Below are 19,428 nucleotides of genomic sequence, written 5' to 3' on the forward strand. Positions count from 1 at the left end.
AAGCAAGGAATTTGAATCAGATCCAGAATTGTTAATATTCAAATGATGCCCAACCCTACTCTTCTTTGTACCATTTTTGGAGGATTTGCTTTCCAGAGAAGACAAAGCATGTTATGTAACCTACCGAATCACACATAGAGACCATCTTCTTGGCCAGCGTATGGTAGACTGCCCTATTGACTGACATCCGTAATGATGTATACATCACTTGTTCATCGTCCAATAGCATGAGGAAACAGTTTGAAAGACAAGATTCTGTCTCGCGACTGACATCTGTCTATGAGTTGTGGCCAGACTATGTATTCATGTATAGGACGGCTTGCAGGCTAACTCAAAATCCTTGTCCTTGTTTCTAACTATGGCATGTTCCTCTTGTGGGATCAATGCTATCACATTCTCATCATTTGAAATAAACTTGTGGAGTCTTAACTTATTGATGTTTCACACATGAAAGGGTTTAACTTTGACCCAAAGGGAGAACTGGCAGCGTAATATTAAGAGTATTACTGCTTGTCTATGAACGTTTTTTACCAGATGAAGTTGTGTACTTGCACCTGATGCTTTTGGGTCTGGTTAGATTGATGGTCTCCAATTCTGCCTTCGTCCCAACAATGACAGCTTTCAGAAGAAAACATCTATAGAAATAAAAATGATGTTTAGTGTTAAATATCTCACTAGCCCTTTTTACAAGACACACTATGCAGGCAAATTGGCGTAATATTACCGCAACGGTATGTCTATAAACGCGTCATGCCGGCATGGCGTTTCACGAATTTTGCAGCAATCGTTCCACGTCGCTTGGTAGTAATATTGCAGTAATACGCAACAGAGGTAGATGTCATGATGATGCGGAGAGTTATTGCTGAGCTCCGGCTGGCAAATTTATTGAAAATGAAAGTAAACACCGGCAATAAGGTTTACTGTTTTACTTTTTGAACAAAATCAGCTGAGATGGCAAACTGGAGCGCCACAGCGCTCCATGAGCCTCTCTGAGCTGAAGCTCAGATCACCAGAGACTGCACAGGGACCGATGGGGACAGACACCTTTAGGAGCTGCTTGTTTAAAAAAGTAACGATCATGGCTTCAATCGCAATAAAAAGCAAGTTATGTCCAAGATAAACGGAAGTCTGCGGCAGCGCAGAGACCGCCCCCAAACCCCCTTTATGCCGCCATCATCTAATCTTTTATAAAATTGCCATGATTGCGCCACATTACCGCCACGGTCTGATCTTATAAACGACCTTTATCCTCCCCAGGGAGCCGTGGCAAATCCCGTTTTGCACACACTATGGTCCTGTAAAAACAGCTACTGCTTTCATCAGTGTTGGCTGATCATATCACTTTTTGGGAGCAGAAGTCTCAAACATACTCAAACTTTTTTCAAGAGTTTCTATAAAGTTTTCAAAAAGGTCTTTTTTTGCAATTTATACGCCTTTTCTAAAAATATGTTGTTGTTTCCATGTGGAAAATTAACCAAAACAAAGGTGGAACAGTTATTCTGACGTCTATATTCAAGATACAGAAATGTGTGAAAGTGCAACAAAACAAGTTTCAGCATGCTGCAAAGGAATGGGAGCCAACATTTTAATGTAAAACATTTAGTGTGTGCTACAAGGTGTTACTATAAAAAGCAACGTACCTGTTTACCTCTTCAGGCTAGTTTATACTTCTCTGTCAGCCACTTTGCATGCACATACTGTATATTGAGGTTTACCTTTTGTACTTCATCATTTGTGTGTCAGTGTTGTGAAGCAATTCTCCTCCAGGACAGCAGAGGGCGTAGCTCTTTTCTGGCACATCCTACCATTATTGGAGTAACCAACTCCTCTAGTGTGTTTATTTAGTGTTTATGTATTTCAGAGACTTTTTAACACGGACACATTTGTCCACCACCTCTTCATCCAATCACTACCTCTAAACTTGTGTTTCCTGTAATTTTCTGACACGAATAAAAAGTTTGCTGTGTATCTTTATACTCCTTCAGTCATGGGTGTATTAACTTTATATCACTGGACTTTTTCCGTGAGATATTCTTCAGTCTGCTCCGTGTCTGTCGCTAGACGTGTTCAGCACTCGTTTTATTTCTTTGAGGCGGAATGGCGTTCTGGTTCATCACACAACTCTGGCAGATTTGGTACACTCTGCCTTCAGGATCAAGGTTTTCAACAACCACCTACACAGTGGGGTCCCAGACATCCTGTATCTAATAGCGGCCTAATGGATGGCTCTTTTTGTTTTCCATTGTGCCAGATGGAAGAATGGTAGTTATGTTGGGATGGTAATTTTGATTTTGATTTTCCATTGGCCTACTGGTTTATCTTTGGTCTGAAGACTGAAATCAGGGTTTTCTAATGTTCTTCCACCCAGTCCTGCATCCGTCCAGCAGTTGGATCTTCCTGCAATGAGCTCTGGCCAAATAGTTAATACAGCAAAAGGCCATTTTATTGGTGTAGCAGTAGTTTGTAAGCAAAAAGAATCTCAGGCAGGTATCAGGGCCGCTTCCATTGATGTTCTAGGGGATGGATGTGCATCAAGTTTTGCAGTGTCTGGTTGTACTTCTCACGCTGTCTATTTCCCTGTGGGTGGTCAGGTGTTGGCCTACTCTTCTCAGTTCCATACAAGTTGCACAGATGTTTTAACAAATCTTCAAAATTCTTCCTTGAATGTTGATGGTTTTGGGAAGTCCATAGGTGTAGGAACAATTTTTATTTAAGATTTTAGTCACTGCACTCGCCCGTTGGTCACGTGTGAGGTATAGGCTTGGGCAATATTTGAGAAGACAACCGTGACCACTAGAACATTCTCCCTGCCATCCAATGCCTTATCCAGTAAGATAAAATCTATGGCTATGACTTTTAGTGGTTTTGAAGCCATCAAACTTCCATTAAAGGTGCAGACTTTAGGTGGAACAGCCTTATCCACAATGCAGCACTGACATTCTTAGTAATGTTTTTCGATATTGCGTCCCACTGATGACCAATGGCACCTTTGTTTCACCAGACTCATGGTTCGATTGATACCTTGATGGCCATTGTCATCATGCCGACTGTTTAATGCTTTGACCAGTAGGCCTTTGGAAAGCAGGAGCTGTAAGGCTTGTGGTTCACAGCATCTGTCGATACATGACACGATCTTTAGCTAATATTCTTAGCCACTGTCCTTGCGTGCCCTACTATGTTCTTGCATGAAGGGGGGTCTCTCTTTTTCAATACTGAAGAAAAGCACCAATAAGTAGATCTGTGGCCTGAAGGGTCTGCAAGTTGGCTATGGCATGTGAAGAGAAGGCTGTATTATCAACTAGACCAGAATGGCTTGACTGTTGACGTAATTCTTCTGGGACAGTAAAGCCACTAGTTTAAGAGGAAATGCTCACTGATTGTGCATTGTGTGACAGGTATCTCACAAACCAGAGCATCCTGGACCACTCTGGTTTGCCGGTCCAGGGCGGTATTTAACCTCAAAATCAAACACTGCCATGTAGCCATTTGGAGACCGTAATTCATGCCTTTATTCCCTAGAGGTTGGATTACTGTAACTTGCTTTATGCAGAGCTTAGGCAAGCTTCCCTAGCATGCCTCCAGGCAGTCCAGAACTCTGCAGCTCGACTGTTGACAGGCACCAGGAGGTCTGAACATATTACACCAGTCCTAGGTGCCTTGCATCGGCCTCCTATTTATCTCATCAGGTTTAAGGTAATCCTGTTTGTGTTCAAGGCGATAAATGAGGGGGACACCTCAGCACTTGTCAGATATCATCCACCGGTATGTCCCGGTGCGTTCCCTTATAGGTCAGCTGGGACCAGTAACAGTGCCCAGGTACATATTGAAATCTCGTGAGAGCTGCACTTCTCAGTGCTGGAACCAAGGCTCTGGAATGAGCTGCCGGTCGACGTGATGCAGGCCCAATCGCTTGATAGCTTTAAGAGGCGACTAAAAACTCATCTGTTTCACTAGTGTTTGAACATTGAGGCCGGGATTTGGTGTGCGGCTTCGCTCTGATTATTTATTTTATCTGATGGCGGTAACAGGACTGGTTTGGATTGCTTTAACTGTACTTGGGAATTTTTATGGTGTTTTAATGGTTTTATGCATGACTGATTTTATTGCTGTGTTTTTATTGGTGTACAGCACTTTGTCCTTTTGGGCTTGTGAAAGCGCTTTGTAAATAAAGTTGAACTTGAACAAGTGAACTTGGTCTTTAACGTGAAAGAACATGTTAAAAACATAAAAAAAACATGTGACCACTTGTGTTTTGCACACGTTTCTGTGACAGTTTGGAATGTTTTCATGGTAATAAAGTGTGAAACTTATGGATGTTTACATATCACGTCCTTTGTAAACCACATCTGAAACACACATCGGTTCCAGGTACCACGTGTAAACATGTCTTGAACTTGTTCTTCACATGGGATCACAGCCCTTCTGAAGAGGTGATATTTCCATCATTACCTCCTTCATGAGATTTTTCTCATGAAGGAGAAAGCGTGCATAAGGACTGTTTTGTTGTATACCAATGACAATTAAAGAATCTTGAACCTTTTGTCCATCTAATTCAGTGACCATAGATGGTTCTGTCAAGAGCTCAGCCAGGTGAAACAAAGGGAAATGCTTTTTAGCCAAATGCAACCAGTTAAAATATTAAATTAGAAGCAATATTCCTCTTTCTGTTCCTTGTTTTTTCTGTTTCTGGTGGCAGTGACCCGAATCACCTGTGGGGGTTGGGGACAAATCAGACTAAACAGCAGGTTAAAGATCTCCTCTCACCTTCCCAATCACAATAGTTTCACTCAGTGTGGTTTGTCCTCAGAGAATTAAACAGCCTCCAAGCCATGGATACATAAACACACACACACACACACACACATCAGATGTTCCAGAATACCACAATAACAACAGAGAAAGACTATGAAAAGCCCTGCAAGAGTTTTGTTGCTTCACCAAAGAGCAGCGATGAGATTCCAGAGAAGACACAAGCAACAAGGAACAGAACTCTAGTGAAGAAAACGTGACCTGTGAACTTGTGTTGTGTGTGTGTGTGTGTGTGTGTGTGTGTGTGTGTGTGTGTGTGTGTGTGTGTGTGTGTGTGTGTGTGTGTGTGTGTGTGTGTGTGTGTGTGTGCGCGCACACGCGGTTGGGGGGTTAACTTTTCTCCTATTTTTCAATTAAATGTTGTCATTTGTGAAGGTTAGCTTTACATGCAGTGTGAAAGGAGGAGAAAACCGACGGGTAGATGTGTGGGATGTGCAGCGGGAAGAAGCGTGCAGCTGGGATTTTTTTGCCAGAAGCAAGAGAGACATAGGAGCTGTGGTAGAAGTAAAGAGGAAGAAAGAAAGAAAGAAAGAAAGAAAGAAAGAAAGAAAGAAAGAAAGAAAGAAAGAAAGAAAGAAAGAAAGAAAGAAAGAAAGAAAGAAAGAAAAGGGCGGAGACAAGAAGATGACAGAAGGAAGAAGGATCTCTGCAACTTTAGGGAAACAGAAGGATGTGAGGCAAGTTTCTCCTTAAATACTATGAGGTGAAAACCCCAGAATAGACCCACAAACATTCGATGTTCAGAGCCAGACATAGACTGGAAGAGCTGAAATCTATTAAATAAACATCTTTATCTCAGCTTTAGCTTTTTTAAAAGAAAACAAAGTATCTTCTCTGTAGTTTCAGTGCACTCAGTCTGTACACTGTGATTTGATGTTTTTGTACACACACACACACACACACACACACACACCCCTCTCAAACACAAACACACACACACACACGATGTTGTGAAACCGAACACTCAGACAGACACGCTCCTCCTCAGAGCAGCAGGTCCCTGGCTGGAAGCAGCCGAGCTGTCAGTGACTGCCGCTGACACATGCTCTCTCTCAGCTCAGCTCAGAGTCACTGCTGGGGCAAACGGAGGAAGAGGAGGAGGAGGAGGAGCTGACTAAAGAAACTGAGAGACAAACCAGTGTTGGTGTGAATCTGTTATCTGTTTCTGGAGGAGCACATAGTCTGGACTGTCATTGTCCTTTTTTAACTGTAGTTATTCTTCTATTGGGTCACCTTTGCTTCAACGATGAGGAGAGACCGGTTCGTACTCGCTGCAACCCTCACAGTCATCTTCTCAGCTGATTTCTTCTTCATCCTTCTGCCAAAGCTGCAGAACTTGAGACAAACAGCTGGAAATGGTTGCCCATGTGAGCCCAACAACATCAGCAATCACAGCTTCCCAATCCTGGAGGGTTTGGCTACACCACAGCTCTCCAACTGGACACTTCCATACAGGACCACTCCATCTGATCAGACGGATAGAGGCTCAAAGCTGGAGAGGCTCTTTGCCCATCCGCTCTACAACATTCAGACTCCAGCTCTGAGGACAGAGGAGAGGCTGCTTGAGGTGGAGCAGTTGCTAGAGTACTACAGGAGGAAGGTTTCTCACTGGGAAAGGTCAGTTCTGCTTCTTTTTCCAGCTGAAAATAGCTCAGAGTCAGTTGCAAATTGACTTACAAGTTGCTTCACTTGATTGTGAAAGCTGAAAACACGTGTTGTGACTCACTGTGGTTGAAAGGCTGGGTCAGTGACACCGCAGTCAAACCCCCTCCAGGGTGCTATGGAACACAGGGACATAAAAGCAACGTGTCCATGGTAAGAGATAATAATCAGGATGTGCATGCAGCACAAAAGTCCATGTCAACATGATCCGGGACACAAAGATGTCATCATGACAGCATTCTCGTTTGGTTAGCAAGGACGGAGAGCGGCTAAAGCTTCTAATCTTTTTGGCCATCCTAGGCAAGCAATCAGGGATGCAGATTTTGCTCTCTTGGGATTCCGAACGAGAGAAAACATGGGCATTTAAAGGTCAGGCTTACTTTGAAGGATTGCTGCTGTCCTTAGAGTTTTGAACTAACACTATCTTAAGTTGAAGCTAGATCTGCTTTGGTTAAATCTAAAAAAAGAAGTGCCTGCTTAAAAGACCCACGCTAACGTTTGTAGATCTGGCCCAAAACGCTCAAAGTCTGGAAGTGTTGCAGCAGCAGCAGCATCTCGGTTCTCCAAACACACTCCAGCGCTGCTCAAGCCAGCAGTAAAAGCCATGTTTTCTAAACACTTTGCAGCCAGCGCTTGTTCAGAGTCGCGATTACCCCGATCTGTCACTTCAGGTTGCCAGGTGACGGAACAGGAAGGCCGATGGGCAAACAAACTTGTATTTTTAGCCCTTTGCTCCATTATCTGAGTTTGTTATTCAGCCTGTGATGGAGTTTGTCAGCTTTGACCCTGCACTGGGCCTCAAACATCAAAGCTTATTTCTGTCAGTGTCAGATGACTTCCTCCATCTGAAAATGAGAGGCTGTAGAAAATTACCGTTTCTGACAAAAGCTATAAAAAGTTTCCCCAAATCAAGAAAAAAGACTTGGCTGATACCAAACTAATGAGTTGGTCCTCCTTCACACTGGATGATGACCTCACTGCAACATGAATATTCATCAGAAACATGAATGATTGTTTCAGGCCCTTGGTGAGGTTTATGGGAACCCAATATATAATTATATACATTCAATAAAGGATCTCTGCTGGCTCCCATTAACAGTGACAAAGCACCATCACTATTGCCTTCACAGTGAAGGAGGTTTTCCAGAATTGTTCTAATAACAGGGTCTAAGTCTGATGTCTGCGTCCAATAATAACGATAGAACTAGAGAAGTCTCATTCATCTCTGTTCTGGGTCGTTCTCAGACATAAGAAACTATATAATGAGGCAGCGGCTTTGGCCAACCTCTCTGGGCTGGAACAGGAAATGACCTACGACCCGGATGCCAGCTGGCTGAAGTTCCACTTGGGAATAAACCGCTACGCTCTGTATTCCCAGGATGATTCCTCCATCCTCCAGCTCCTCAAAGACATGCAGAACATGAAAGTAGTGAATGCAGGTGAGGTCAAAGAAACAACCTAACTTATTTTATCAGTAAATGATTGTTTCATGCAATTTCTGCAGTCAATGACCTGAAAGCCTTCTTCTCTTACAGATTACACCCAGGACGAGAAAGCTTTGAAAGGAGAATGTGATTGCACTCAAGGTACATCAAACTTTAATGACACTTTTATTTTGTAAGACGTTTAAAAGTTTTTAACTTTTATTTTCCCCTTTGCTGCGCATCTGTTTATTTTATGTTATCAGTTTGATTTGACTGTAGGCTCTTTGTTTCTCTTGTTCTTTGCTGCTTGACAGCACCATCAGGCACACTACTTTCTTTGTGGCTTTGATTTTTTATTCAGCAACAAGAATTCAGATTTGTCTCCCATACACATGTGTTTGTTTATGTTTAAAGGCAGAACTTCTAGTTACTGTCTTCATGCTAGAGAACACCCTCAAAACCCCTCCAAATATGTCAGCTACCACTTTGCATCTAAAAAGTAGGCAAGTACGTTTTTATTTGCATAAAAACTTTAAAAAGTTTTAATTAAAAAGGGATTTAAATAAAAAAAAGACTACAAATACAGATAAATGCAAACAAGCACATCAAATATAGAAACTGAAGCTATTTAAAGCATCAATATTTGGTAAAAATTGGACCAAAAAACCAACATGTTTCATGAAAATATTTTGACTTAACTAATGAAAACTGAGTGCCACACAAACAATTACAAAGAACAATCATATCCTAAGAGACATCAAGCTTGATAAACAAGTAAATCTAACTAGATAAATTTCATTTCTTGCAGAAATGCTGTTTGAATGCTGCATGCTGAAACTGATAGCTGAAGCTGTTGGATAGCTTAACTAAAGCTGAAACTAAGCTAAATTGTCAAAATGAGCTGAATATATTTGAAGATGTAGGAGCAAAAATTACTAGCAAATGTTAGAAAGTCCAGAGAAAAAAGAGAAGATAATCCTTAACGGCAGAAAACTGAAATGTCTGAACATAGCTTAAAAACTGGACAGCTGTTATGTTTAAACAGCTGGTATTTGTAGGGTTTGTTTAATACTTAAATTTTCACAATTAGCTGAACTGTGAATTTGGCATCATATGCTGTATTCTGAAACTGATAGCTGAAGCTGCTGAAGAGCTGAAGTGAAGCTGAAACTAAGCTAATTTGTCAAAATGAGCTGAACATATTTGAAGATGTAGGAGCAAAAATCACTAACGAGCTGAAATGTTTAACCCTCCCACTGTCCTAATGGGTGACCCCGCGAGGAAAGTTGACCATTGAGCAGGGTTGATGGTTTTTCCCTTGGGTCCATGTGGCAGGGGTGAGGAGTGAGCACCACCTCACCCCTGCCACTTGGACCTCAAGGGATAAACCATCAGTCCTGCTCATTGGTCAACTTTCCTCGCGGGGTCACCCATTAGGACAGTGGGAGGGTTAAACAGCTGATCTGTTAGTAGAAGTGTCACAATTAGCTAAACTGTGACTTTAGCAGCATATGCTTAACAGCAGTGAGTAATAAGTGAGTAATAAGTGAGTGAGTGAGTGAGTGAGTGAGTGAGTGAGTGAGTGAGTGAGTGAGTGAGTGAGTGAGTGAGTGAGTGAGTGAGTGAGTGGTTCTGTTCCTGGTTTTCTGTAACTTTCTTTCTTTCTTTCTTTCTTGCCGGAACTAATAATCCTTGTGTTTGCGCATGGTTGGTATCTGAGTCATTATACAAAACATGTAAAAGATATCTAGAAGTCGAGTCATAAGTAGCTTAATACCTGTGACTGCTATAAACTTTGAAGGAAGTTTCTAGGTTGACGTATGCCAGAGTAGTTAACGTGGAATCTGAAACAGGAAAATCATAGTTAATGAAGCTATTATTATTATTAACTATTATTGGTACATCAGTGATAAAACAAACAATAGATTTTCTATATCAAGTAGCTAAGGGGGAGCATACATTAAAAAAATAAACAGACCTAAGAACACATCCCTGAGGAACCCCACAAGTGTCAGGGTTGCCTCAGAGGATGCACTATTATTTATCACAACATAAGAAGTAAACAACCTAAGAGTTAAACCAGCCAACCAATGTATCATTTTTATCAACCAATAAGAATTGCAAGATAGTGTGTCAAAATCAGCAGAAGCATTTCCAAACTTACAAAATGGCTGTTTTTCTATCTGCAACCTGTGTTTTTGTTCTTCACCAGTCACATGTGCGACCACAAAAACATTCCTCACTGCCAAGAAGAAACACCCACCTAAACCATCCGTCCATCCTGTTTAAACTTTGTTTTTCCCATTCTTTCAGTTCCAAACTGTGACACAGTCCGTCAACCACAACAGCTGCCTCGAGCAGCTGGGTTTGCTTTGAATCTTTTCCAGAAGTGTTTAGAATGTTAACTGCTTAAGATATGATTGTTAACTAATTATACCCTTGAGTTTCAGAGAGTGCAGCAGAGGAAGGCGAGTGTGTGGTTAGACACCATCGACTTTTATTTTATAGCCAAACAACATGAAGCTGTATGACCCACTGCTACCCTACCACTCAAGAGTCCAGACACTCCACTTCTCACTCATGAATGTGTTTTCTGTCCAGAAGTGGTGTTGAACATCTTTTGTGTTGTTTTCATTTTTCCTTCAGTGGTAAAACCCAGCGGGCATCATCTGAAGTTGGCTCTGAAAATGCACAACTTTGGCAAAGCAATGTTTAAACCAATGAGGTGAGGAGTGACTCGTCTTCATCGAGTGAGATAATTCCGTTTCTAACGATTGCGTGGTGCCCATGAAATCCAATAAATGCTATATTTCATGCTTTAGATCAGCTATCATCATATTAGAGTAAGAAGTCTGTCGTGTCACGCTCCAGCTTTACTTGTGTCTGGATAAATTACCCAGCTGGCTGTTAAAATGATAGTTTTACTCCTGCTGATTACATACTGCAGTCTAATGTGTGTGTGTGTGTGTGTGTGTGTGTGTGTGTGTGTGTGTGTGTGTGTGTGTGTGCGTGCGTGCGTGCGTGCGTGCGTGCGTGCGTGTGTGTGTGTGTCTGTGTGTGTGTTTCAGGCAGCAGAGGGAGGAGGAGACACCAGAGGATGTCTTCTACTTTGTTGACTTCCAGAGACACAACGCAGAAATTGCTGCCTTTCACCTGGACAGGTGCAGTTACTTTCACTCCTCCTACTTTCACCGTCTGCTGTATAAACGTACAAGACTATATTTAGTGAGTTTTTATTTTTTATTTTTTTAAATAACCAGCAATAAATCTGCTTAGTCATTTTGGAGACATATATAGACTGTTCTTCATGTTTTTCGTACCGTGTCCCAAAGCAGTCACAGGCAGCCCAACAGGCTCCTTCTCAGCTACACTCAGAGCAGCAGATGCTCACTCCTTCACCTTCAGCCTGCAAATGAATGGTACGAACAGAACGTCATTGTGAGCCACATGTTTGTCTATGATTTCCTTCAGAAACTGGTCACGCCCCAAGTGGAGAAATTAAAGTATCTCGGGGTCTTGTTCACAAGTAAAGGAAAGATGGAGCGTGAGATCGATGGTCGGATTGTGCTGCATCTGCAGTGATGTGGGTGTTGTACCAGTCTGTTGTGGTGAAGAGAGAGCTTAGTTAGAAGGCAAAGTTCTTGATTTACCGGTCGATCTACGTTCCTACCCTCACCCATGGACGTAATTTTCACTTTAGAAGTGGGGGGGACACGGGGGGTGGGGGGTATCTTTACGTATGTTCTAATGGGAAACAGGCTTCAACACAAACGGTTGTTTTCTGCTTGGTCCTAGAGCTCAACCAATGTCAATTTAATATAAAGTAATATTGTTTTTGGATGGTAAAAAGTGCAGGGGTCAAAACTTGACTTTGGAAAAAGTTGGGGGGGACATGTCCCCCCCCAAATTACATCCATGCCCTCACCTATTGTCACGAGCTTTGGGTAGTGAACGAGAGAATGAGTTCATAGATGCAAGCGGCCAAAATTAGTTTTCTCCACAGGATGGTTGGGCTCTGCCTTAGAGATAGGGTGAGAAGCTTGATCATCTGGAAGGAACTTGGAGTAGATCAGCTGTTCCTCCACACTGAGAGGAGCCAGTTGAGGTGGCTCGGGCATCTGGTCAGGATGCCTCCTGGACGCCTCCCTGGTGAGGTTTTCTGGGTACGTTCAACCGGAAGAAGACCTAAACCAAGACCCAGAACACGTTGGAGGGACTATGTCTAAAGGCTGGCATGGGAACGCCTTGGGATTCTCTCAGAGGAGCTGGCCTAAGTGGCTGGGGAGAGGGAAGTCTGGACCTCCATGCTTAGGCTGCTGGCCCAGTGATCTGACCCTGGAAAAGATGTTGAAAATGGATGGATGGGTGTTTGTCTAAGTTTTCCCTCATAAAATGCTCTTTACAATTACATCCATCTGGTATATCACACACATTAGGTGACAACATTAGCTGCTTGGGCGAGTTGGAAAACCAGTTTCCTGTCAGGTTTAAACTTTTGTTGGTCAACATGAACAGGGTTGGGGGAGGTCACCCATCGGCCAACTCACCAGCATTGAAAACATGCTCTTGCTGCGTTTCCTGTTGTAGGGTCATTTTGTCTGCTGGTTAATGTTTGTGTTTAGCTCAGAGATCCCCGCAGCCTCAGCACGCTTTTATTTTCTCAGCTGCCTCTCATGTCGAGGGTTCTCCATTTTAGACACATTTACAAAAACGTGCCTAAAATGGTTTTTCTTCATGAAAAAAAGAAACACCAAGAAAACAGAAAGTTGTCAAACAACCGTCTCTCATCTGTTAGCATCAACACTTTACAGACGTGTTACAGCCACGGCTCTTGTGGGATGGGATAGACTACACAACATGCACCCTCTTACCCACAAGGGTCAAAACTACATGAACATCAAACTTTGTTCTTGTTTTGAAACGAGTAATCAGAAAAGTTGAGGCAGATTTATTACAAAAACCTAAAGATCTAAAAGTTGACTGATAAGACAATTCTGAACATTTTCTTCCGCTTCCAAAAGATTTGAGTCAGCTCTGCTTTCCCAACTGGCTGATCAGTGTAAACCACAGTGTTTGTACACAGACTCAAAATGTCTTTATCCAGCTGATTCACTCTCAAACACAGTCTTCTGAGCGAGACGGTGTCATTAAGAACCCACATGGCGATCAGTCAGCACTTCGCCACGCAAGGCACAAAACAGATGAAGCAACTTGAACCTGCTCACATAAAAAAAAACTTTTACTGTTTCTGCTTTCCCAGATGGGTCACGCTTTCAGTCTGAGGCAGCTTCAGAGCGTCGCCTCTGTTGTGTCTGACTTGACTCATCTTTATCCCCAGCAATCAGGGCTTAGGGAGCGTCAGCAACTTTAGAAACACAAATTCAGCTCGACGCGCCCACTGCAGGTTTGTGAAACCTGACCGGGAAGATCTTGAGCATGGCTGTCAGAAGATGCATTTATTAGAAGAGTCGCTTATTTTTACTGGGGAAAAAATAAATCCATCATCTTGTCATATTTATATCATGATTATCTGTATTTATTTTTGGAACTCTCATTCATATTTAGGATCTTGGACTTTCGAAGGGTTCCACCTGTGTCCGGCAGGCTGGTGAACGTCACCGGAGACATTCTCCAAGCAACCCACAATGAAGACCTTCGAGCAGTGTTCTTCACCTCACCAGGTACCTGTGGGAGTCTTTTGAGTACAAATTAAGGTTTTTTATATCATTGATTAAAATAACTTACTTTTGATGAACATAACATCTATGATAGTTTCCAGTCAGGTTTTCGTAGAGCTCATTCTACTGAAACAGCTCTTCTTAGGGTCTCTAATGACCTTCTGACTCACAGTGATGCAGGGGACTGTTCTGTTCTGGTCCTGCTGGACCTGGGTAGGCCTATCAGGATCTGCTCTGGAGTGGTTCTCCTATTATCTCTCTAAGCGGTCCTTTTCTGTCGCCGTCTCCAAGTTTAGGTCCTCCACCACCTCTCTTACCCATGGTGTCCCACAAGGTTCTGTGCTGGGGCCTCTGCTCTTCCTCCTCTATCTGCTTCCTCTTCAGCACATCCTGAGCTCCTTCAAAGGAATCTCCTACCATCTTTATGCAGATGACATCCAACTGTACATCTCCTTTAAGCCCCATGAGATGTCTAAGCTGCAGCTGTTACACACCTGCTTAGACTCTATCAAAACCTGGATGGCTGGGAGCTTTCTTCAGCTGAATGAAGATAAGACTGAGATCCTCATCTGTGCCCCAGACAAGCTGGTTCCCAAAGTCAGAGACTCTCTTGGTCACCTTGCTTCTCACATCAAACCTTCTGTCAGGAATCTTGGTGTGACCTTTGACCCAGCTTTCACCCTAGATTCTCATGTCAGTTCTCTTGTTCGCTCTTCCTTCTTCCATCTCAGGAACATTGCTAAGCTGAGTCCCATTCTGTCTCGCTCTGAACTTGAGACAGTTCTCCACACCTTCATCTCCTCACGCTTAGACTACTGTAACTCTCTTTTCACGTGTCTGAGCAGAACCTCCCTGAAACATCTACAGGTGGTTCAGAATGCCTGTGCTCGGCTTCTGACCAAGTCCTCCAAACACACCCACATCACCCCGCTTCTCCTCCAGCTTCACTGGCTGCCAGTCAACTTCAGGGTTCATTTCAAGATCCTGGTTCTGGTCTATAGGGCCTTACATGGACAAGCACCATCTTATATTGGTGATCTTCTTAGTCCCTACACCCCCAGCAGGTCCCTGAGGTCCAGTGACCAAAGCCTACTGGTTGTGCAGCACCAGGCTAAAGACCAAAGGTGACAGATCATTTGCTGCTGTGGCCCCCAGACTCTGGAACACTCTCCCCCTGAAACTGAGATCAGTGGACTCAGTGGTCTCCTTTAAAAAGCAGCTGAAGACTCACTTGTTCAAAGTGGCTTTTGTGTGACCTTCTTCACCACTCTCTCTTTATTCTGCTCTCCCCACCTATTCCACTTTCCTCAGGATCCACTGATTTCCCTCTTTCCTATTCACTCTCTCTTTCTTAACATTTTTTTTTCTTTTAAATCGCAATTGCTTATTTTTGCTAATTTTAAATATATTTTTAAACATTTTCTAAATGCTTTTTTATATTTTTACATTTTTTTTATATTTTTTGTTTTTGTGAAGCGCCTCGTGATTTTTATCTTGAGAGGCGCTATAGAAATGATATTTTCTTCTTCTTCTTCTTCCTGTGAACTTTAAGTCCAATTAGTGAGGGGACTTACTGGGGTAAAATGAGTTCAGCGAGTGAGGGGATGGGTAACGAGCCGGGGGTATCCAGGTGAGCGGTTCCAGAGCTGGAGAAGGAGCGGGTAGTCATTGGAGAGCGGGTAGGTCAGAGGTGAATGGATGACGTGCCGTGTGAGCAGAGCAGAGTCCTATTGAGCGTGGTGAGGGAATAATCCAGAGATGAGGAGAACCTGAGGTCAGAGATCCAAGAGACGTAAAGTCACAAAAGTCCCAGGTAAAGATACACGTAATGATGTTCACAAAAAACCAAGAGGCAGGTACGAGGGCTGGAAACTACCAATCAGTAGCAATCATCCGACGTCGAGTAGTGTCCCATTCCTCCTTAAGACGCCAACCCGCTGATTAGCTGATCAGGTGCAGCTGCCGCTCCCTCTCCTGCAAGACACAACTCAGAGATCTCATGTAGAGAGACGAGTACTCACCCCCGGCTCATGACATGGTTCCCAAGGTCAGGGTCAGGACCCGCCTGGGGGTCAAGCAAAATATGTTTGAGGTCTGGAAATTATCTCTTTAAAAATGGATTTGTTACATATTATATGATAATAAATTTGCTTTTTAGCAATGTTTATGAAATCTAACCACCAATATCTTGGAGTTCTGTCATGCTGAGGGTCAGAAGCTAAAACAGCTCCTGGGGTTAGGGTTACTGCTGCTTTTTTAGTGATAAAGATAACTTTTTCTTTGACATAATTTTTGTTTAGGTTGAGTTTGGTTCTTAACTAGAGTAGATTTCTATTCTTCTATTGTAAATGGTTAGAAAGATCATCTTTTCTGAAGTGACTACAGCAGATAGCTGTCTCCTTTAGAAAAGCTTTGACTAAACTTCTTCTGCTCATCTTCCCCCTCAGCGAACAACACGTGTTTCTTTGCTAAGTGCCTCTACGTGTGTAAAACGGAGTACGCTGTGTGTGGGAGCCCGGATCTGCTGGAGGGCTCGCTGTCAGCATACCTGCCGGGCCTCAGCATCGCTCCACGCCTCTCCATCCCCAACCCTTGGACTCGCTCGTACACCTTTACAGAACGCCAGGAGTAAGATTTAAACACCTGGAGGCTTAAAAGGTTTCCAACATAACATCATTTGTTGTATTTTGATTCCTTTTTCTTCTATTTGTCTTCATAGGTGGGAAGTGAATCCTTTCTACTGTGACTCAATAAAGCAAACTCATCCATATAGCTCTGGCAACAGGCTGCTCAACATCATAGACATGTCCATTTTTGACTTCCTAACAGGTACTTTGTGTCACATAATCATATCAAATCTGAGGATTTATTATCAAACTGTCTTTCATTCGTGGCCAGGTAACATGGACAGACATCATTATGAGATTTTTACTAAATTTGGAGAAGAAGGGTTTCTTCTTCACTTGGACAACGCCAGAGGGTGAGAGTGGAAATGTCTGAATTCACCTCTTTGTAGTTTTCTTCTACGTTTGGCTCCATGTTTTTATTATTTTGCTCAGGTTTGGGAAGTCCTCTCATGATGAGATGTCCATCCTAGCTCCACTATCCCAGTGCTGCATGTGAGTATTCCAGATTTCCTTTTGAGCGGGAATGGATGATTAAGAGTGAGGAGCTCGGACATTCGGGAGGGACTCGGAGTAGAGCCGCTGCTCCTCCACATCGAGAGGAGTCAGTTGAGGTGGTTTGGGCATCTTGTTAGGATTCCTCCTGGAGGCCTCCCCAGGGAAGTGTTTCAGGCATGTCCTGCTGGCAGGAGGCCCTCTGGTCGACCCAGGACACGTTGGAGAATGTACATCTCCGATCTGGCCCAGGAACGCCTTGAGGTCCTACTGGATGAACTGGTGGAGGTGGCCGGGGAGAGGACAGTCTGGAACTCCCTAGTTGGGATGCTGCCCTCCGCAACCCGGATCCGATAGGCAGAAAAAGATGAGACAAGACGGATGATCAAACCAAAACAACGTCTCACTGTTATCTTTCAGAGTGAAGCGCTCCACGCTGCTCAGACTGCAGCTCCTGTCCCAGTCAGAGTTCAGGCTCAGTGATGTGATGAGGGAGTCCCTAGACGGAGACCCTTTGAGGCCAGTTCTGACTGAACCCCACCTCTTGGCTCTGGACCGCAGGTTAAAGAAGGTCCTCCGAGTGGTCCAGCACTGCATCCGGAGGCTGGGCAAGGAGGAGGTGATCACTTCAGACTTTATCAAACCCACAGTAGGACCTCAGACTACTATGGTGATGACACAGGAGAGGTAGCAGAAGATCAAGCCATCGTCCGTAGACACCAAAGCTGCTTGTAGAGACTTCAGGATGAAATCTGAATCAAGGATCAGAGCTCTTTATCTGAGGAACTTGACGGAGAAACAAACACAAATATCAATCTATAAATCTAGTAATAAAGAAATACAGGTGATGCAAACACGATGTCCATATTAGGACTTCCTAATGTCTCAGAGACATTAAGGTTTTAGACACGTTAGAAGCAGGAAACAGAAACTAACTTCAGCATTCAAATTTACTTTTTCTCCTGGTGCCAGAGGATCTTTAGTTGAGCCGTGACCTTTCATTTAAAGTCTAAATTTGATTTCCCGAGACCTAAGAATGTCCTAAATTCTTCTTTTTCAATTTTCAAGAAACTCCTGAAGACCTTGCTCTTCAGAGAGCATCTTCTAAACCAGCACCCTCCCTGCACCCCCCCCCCCCCCTACTGTCCACTCCTTTGTTCCCTCCTCTTCATTATTGATGTCAAGTTGTTGTTATTGTTGTTGTTAGCCTCAAGGGCAACATGCCGATTATCACTTGTAAGTCGCTTTGGACCAAAGCGTCTGCTAAATACATAAATACATAAATTGGACTTAAGCTACTATAAACCCCACCCAAACCCAGCAGCAGGGTCAGAGGTCGTGCACTGGAACTGTTGTTTATCAGAAATGTCCTGGTTGTGATTGTGAAAATATTTTTTTTTATCTAAAATAAAGCTATTTTCTATCACGACGAATGCTTTAAAGCTCTTTATTACCACAAGCTTGAGTGGGAGGAGAAGTGTGCGTGGTAAAATCTGTTTAACGGCTCACTCCACCCTGTTCTCCAGACTTATAATCCTGTTTCATCAGCGAGCAAACGCCCTGATGACACCAGGTCCTGTCTGCAGAGTCACAATCAGGCCCTGTGTCGTCCAAACAGAACATATCCGAATCAAATAAAGCAACCTGTGAACTTTGCCTTTGTGAACTTGACCTTGCTAACTCCTCACGTCTCATTCAACAACCTACTCATCACATTATTGTGCGACCACAAATATGTAGGAGATCCTAGATTTGGTGAAGCAGGCTGAGAGCTGCCGTCTCGCTCAAGCAGGTTGTTTGTTTTCTTTTTGCAAAATGACAAGTGTGAACTTCTGAGGGATAATTATGAGGTCTGAAACCTGCAAATGCTGACACGTGTGTGTGTGTGTGTGTGTGTGTGTGTGTGTGTGTGTGTGTGTGTGTGTGTGTGTGTGTGTGTGTGTGTGTGTGTGTGTGTGTGTGTGTGTGTGTGTGTGTGTGTGTGTGTGTGTGTGTTAATAAAACCTCTGAATGGCGCCCTCTGCTGCCCTGATGCTAATAGTGTTTCAGCAGTACGGTGCTCATCTTTAAAACACATTTTAAACTAAACTGAAACAGATTCTAAGTTATAAACATGCCGCTTTGCTTTGCTGATTATTTCTTTCACAAGTGCAATGCTGTAGAAAAGTTGTTCCTCCTAAAGATGTCCACCATTTTCTGCTTTTTCTGTTGTGGTAAAATATTTCAAACCAACACATAAATGTTGTCAAAGATAACAAGAGTAAACACAAAATACAATTTAAATTTTATTATGATGGAATAATATATAAATGTTTATGATGACTAATGAGGCTCTCACATTGCATTCTGCTTTACAAAATTGTTCTAATTCAGCCATGTTGGAGGGTTTTCCAGCATGAAGGTCAGAGGTCAGACGTTATCCGTCAGGATGTTGTGATGGAGAGATTTCATGGTTCCATCAGTGACCGCGAGTGGTCACTGATGGAACCCCAGACTGTTGTAGTTTTACATCAGCTCAAACAGGAAGTTCCTATTTTCTCACATCAGTCCACAGAATTGTTTCACAAAGGTTTTTGAGATCTTTTTGATGTTCTTGGCAAACGTGCTGAACCCTGACCTCTGACCTTAACCTGAACCAAGGGAGGCCTACCGGGCTGTAGACGGTTTTCTGGGTTCTTTGTTATTAAACGTAATCAGATAGTGACATGATGTCTTTTAGTTGGTCATCTTTTATCC

General features: G+C 43.1%; 1 protein-coding gene across 1 annotated transcript; it reads left to right on the forward strand.

Moving 5' to 3' along the window:
• The first annotated feature begins 5,765 nt into the window (after positions 1 to 5,765).
• On the forward strand, positions 5,766 to 18,121 carry fam20a (FAM20A golgi associated secretory pathway pseudokinase). Its single transcript, XM_015963612.3, has 11 exons — positions 5,766 to 6,426; positions 7,717 to 7,910; positions 8,007 to 8,057; positions 10,542 to 10,620; positions 10,964 to 11,056; positions 13,461 to 13,576; positions 16,021 to 16,201; positions 16,293 to 16,402; positions 16,472 to 16,553; positions 16,633 to 16,692; positions 17,113 to 18,121. Exons 1-11 carry the CDS (start codon positions 6,056 to 6,058, stop codon positions 17,381 to 17,383), a joined length of 1,608 nt encoding a protein of 535 aa, XP_015819098.1. The 5' UTR covers positions 5,766 to 6,055; the 3' UTR covers positions 17,384 to 18,121.
• Positions 18,122 to 19,428: the final 1,307 nt, after the last annotated feature.

The sequence above is a fragment of the Nothobranchius furzeri genome, chromosome 16, assembly GCF_043380555.1.
Source record: "Nothobranchius furzeri strain GRZ-AD chromosome 16, NfurGRZ-RIMD1, whole genome shotgun sequence".
Taxonomy (NCBI): Eukaryota; Metazoa; Chordata; class Actinopteri; order Cyprinodontiformes; family Nothobranchiidae; genus Nothobranchius; species Nothobranchius furzeri.

Bases quoted from the DNA above. Each gene is read 5' to 3' on its own strand.
- fam20a (XM_015963612.3), top strand. From the start codon at position 6,056: ATGAGGAGAGACCGGTTCGTACTCGCTGCAACCCTCACAGTCATCTTC. The intron at 16,554-16,632 runs GTGAGAGTGGAA...TATTTTGCTCAG, and splicing joins CACTTGGACAACGCCAGAGG to GTTTGGGAAGTCCTCTCATG. The intron at 16,693-17,112 runs GTGAGTATTCCA...GTTATCTTTCAG, and splicing joins CCACTATCCCAGTGCTGCAT to AGTGAAGCGCTCCACGCTGC.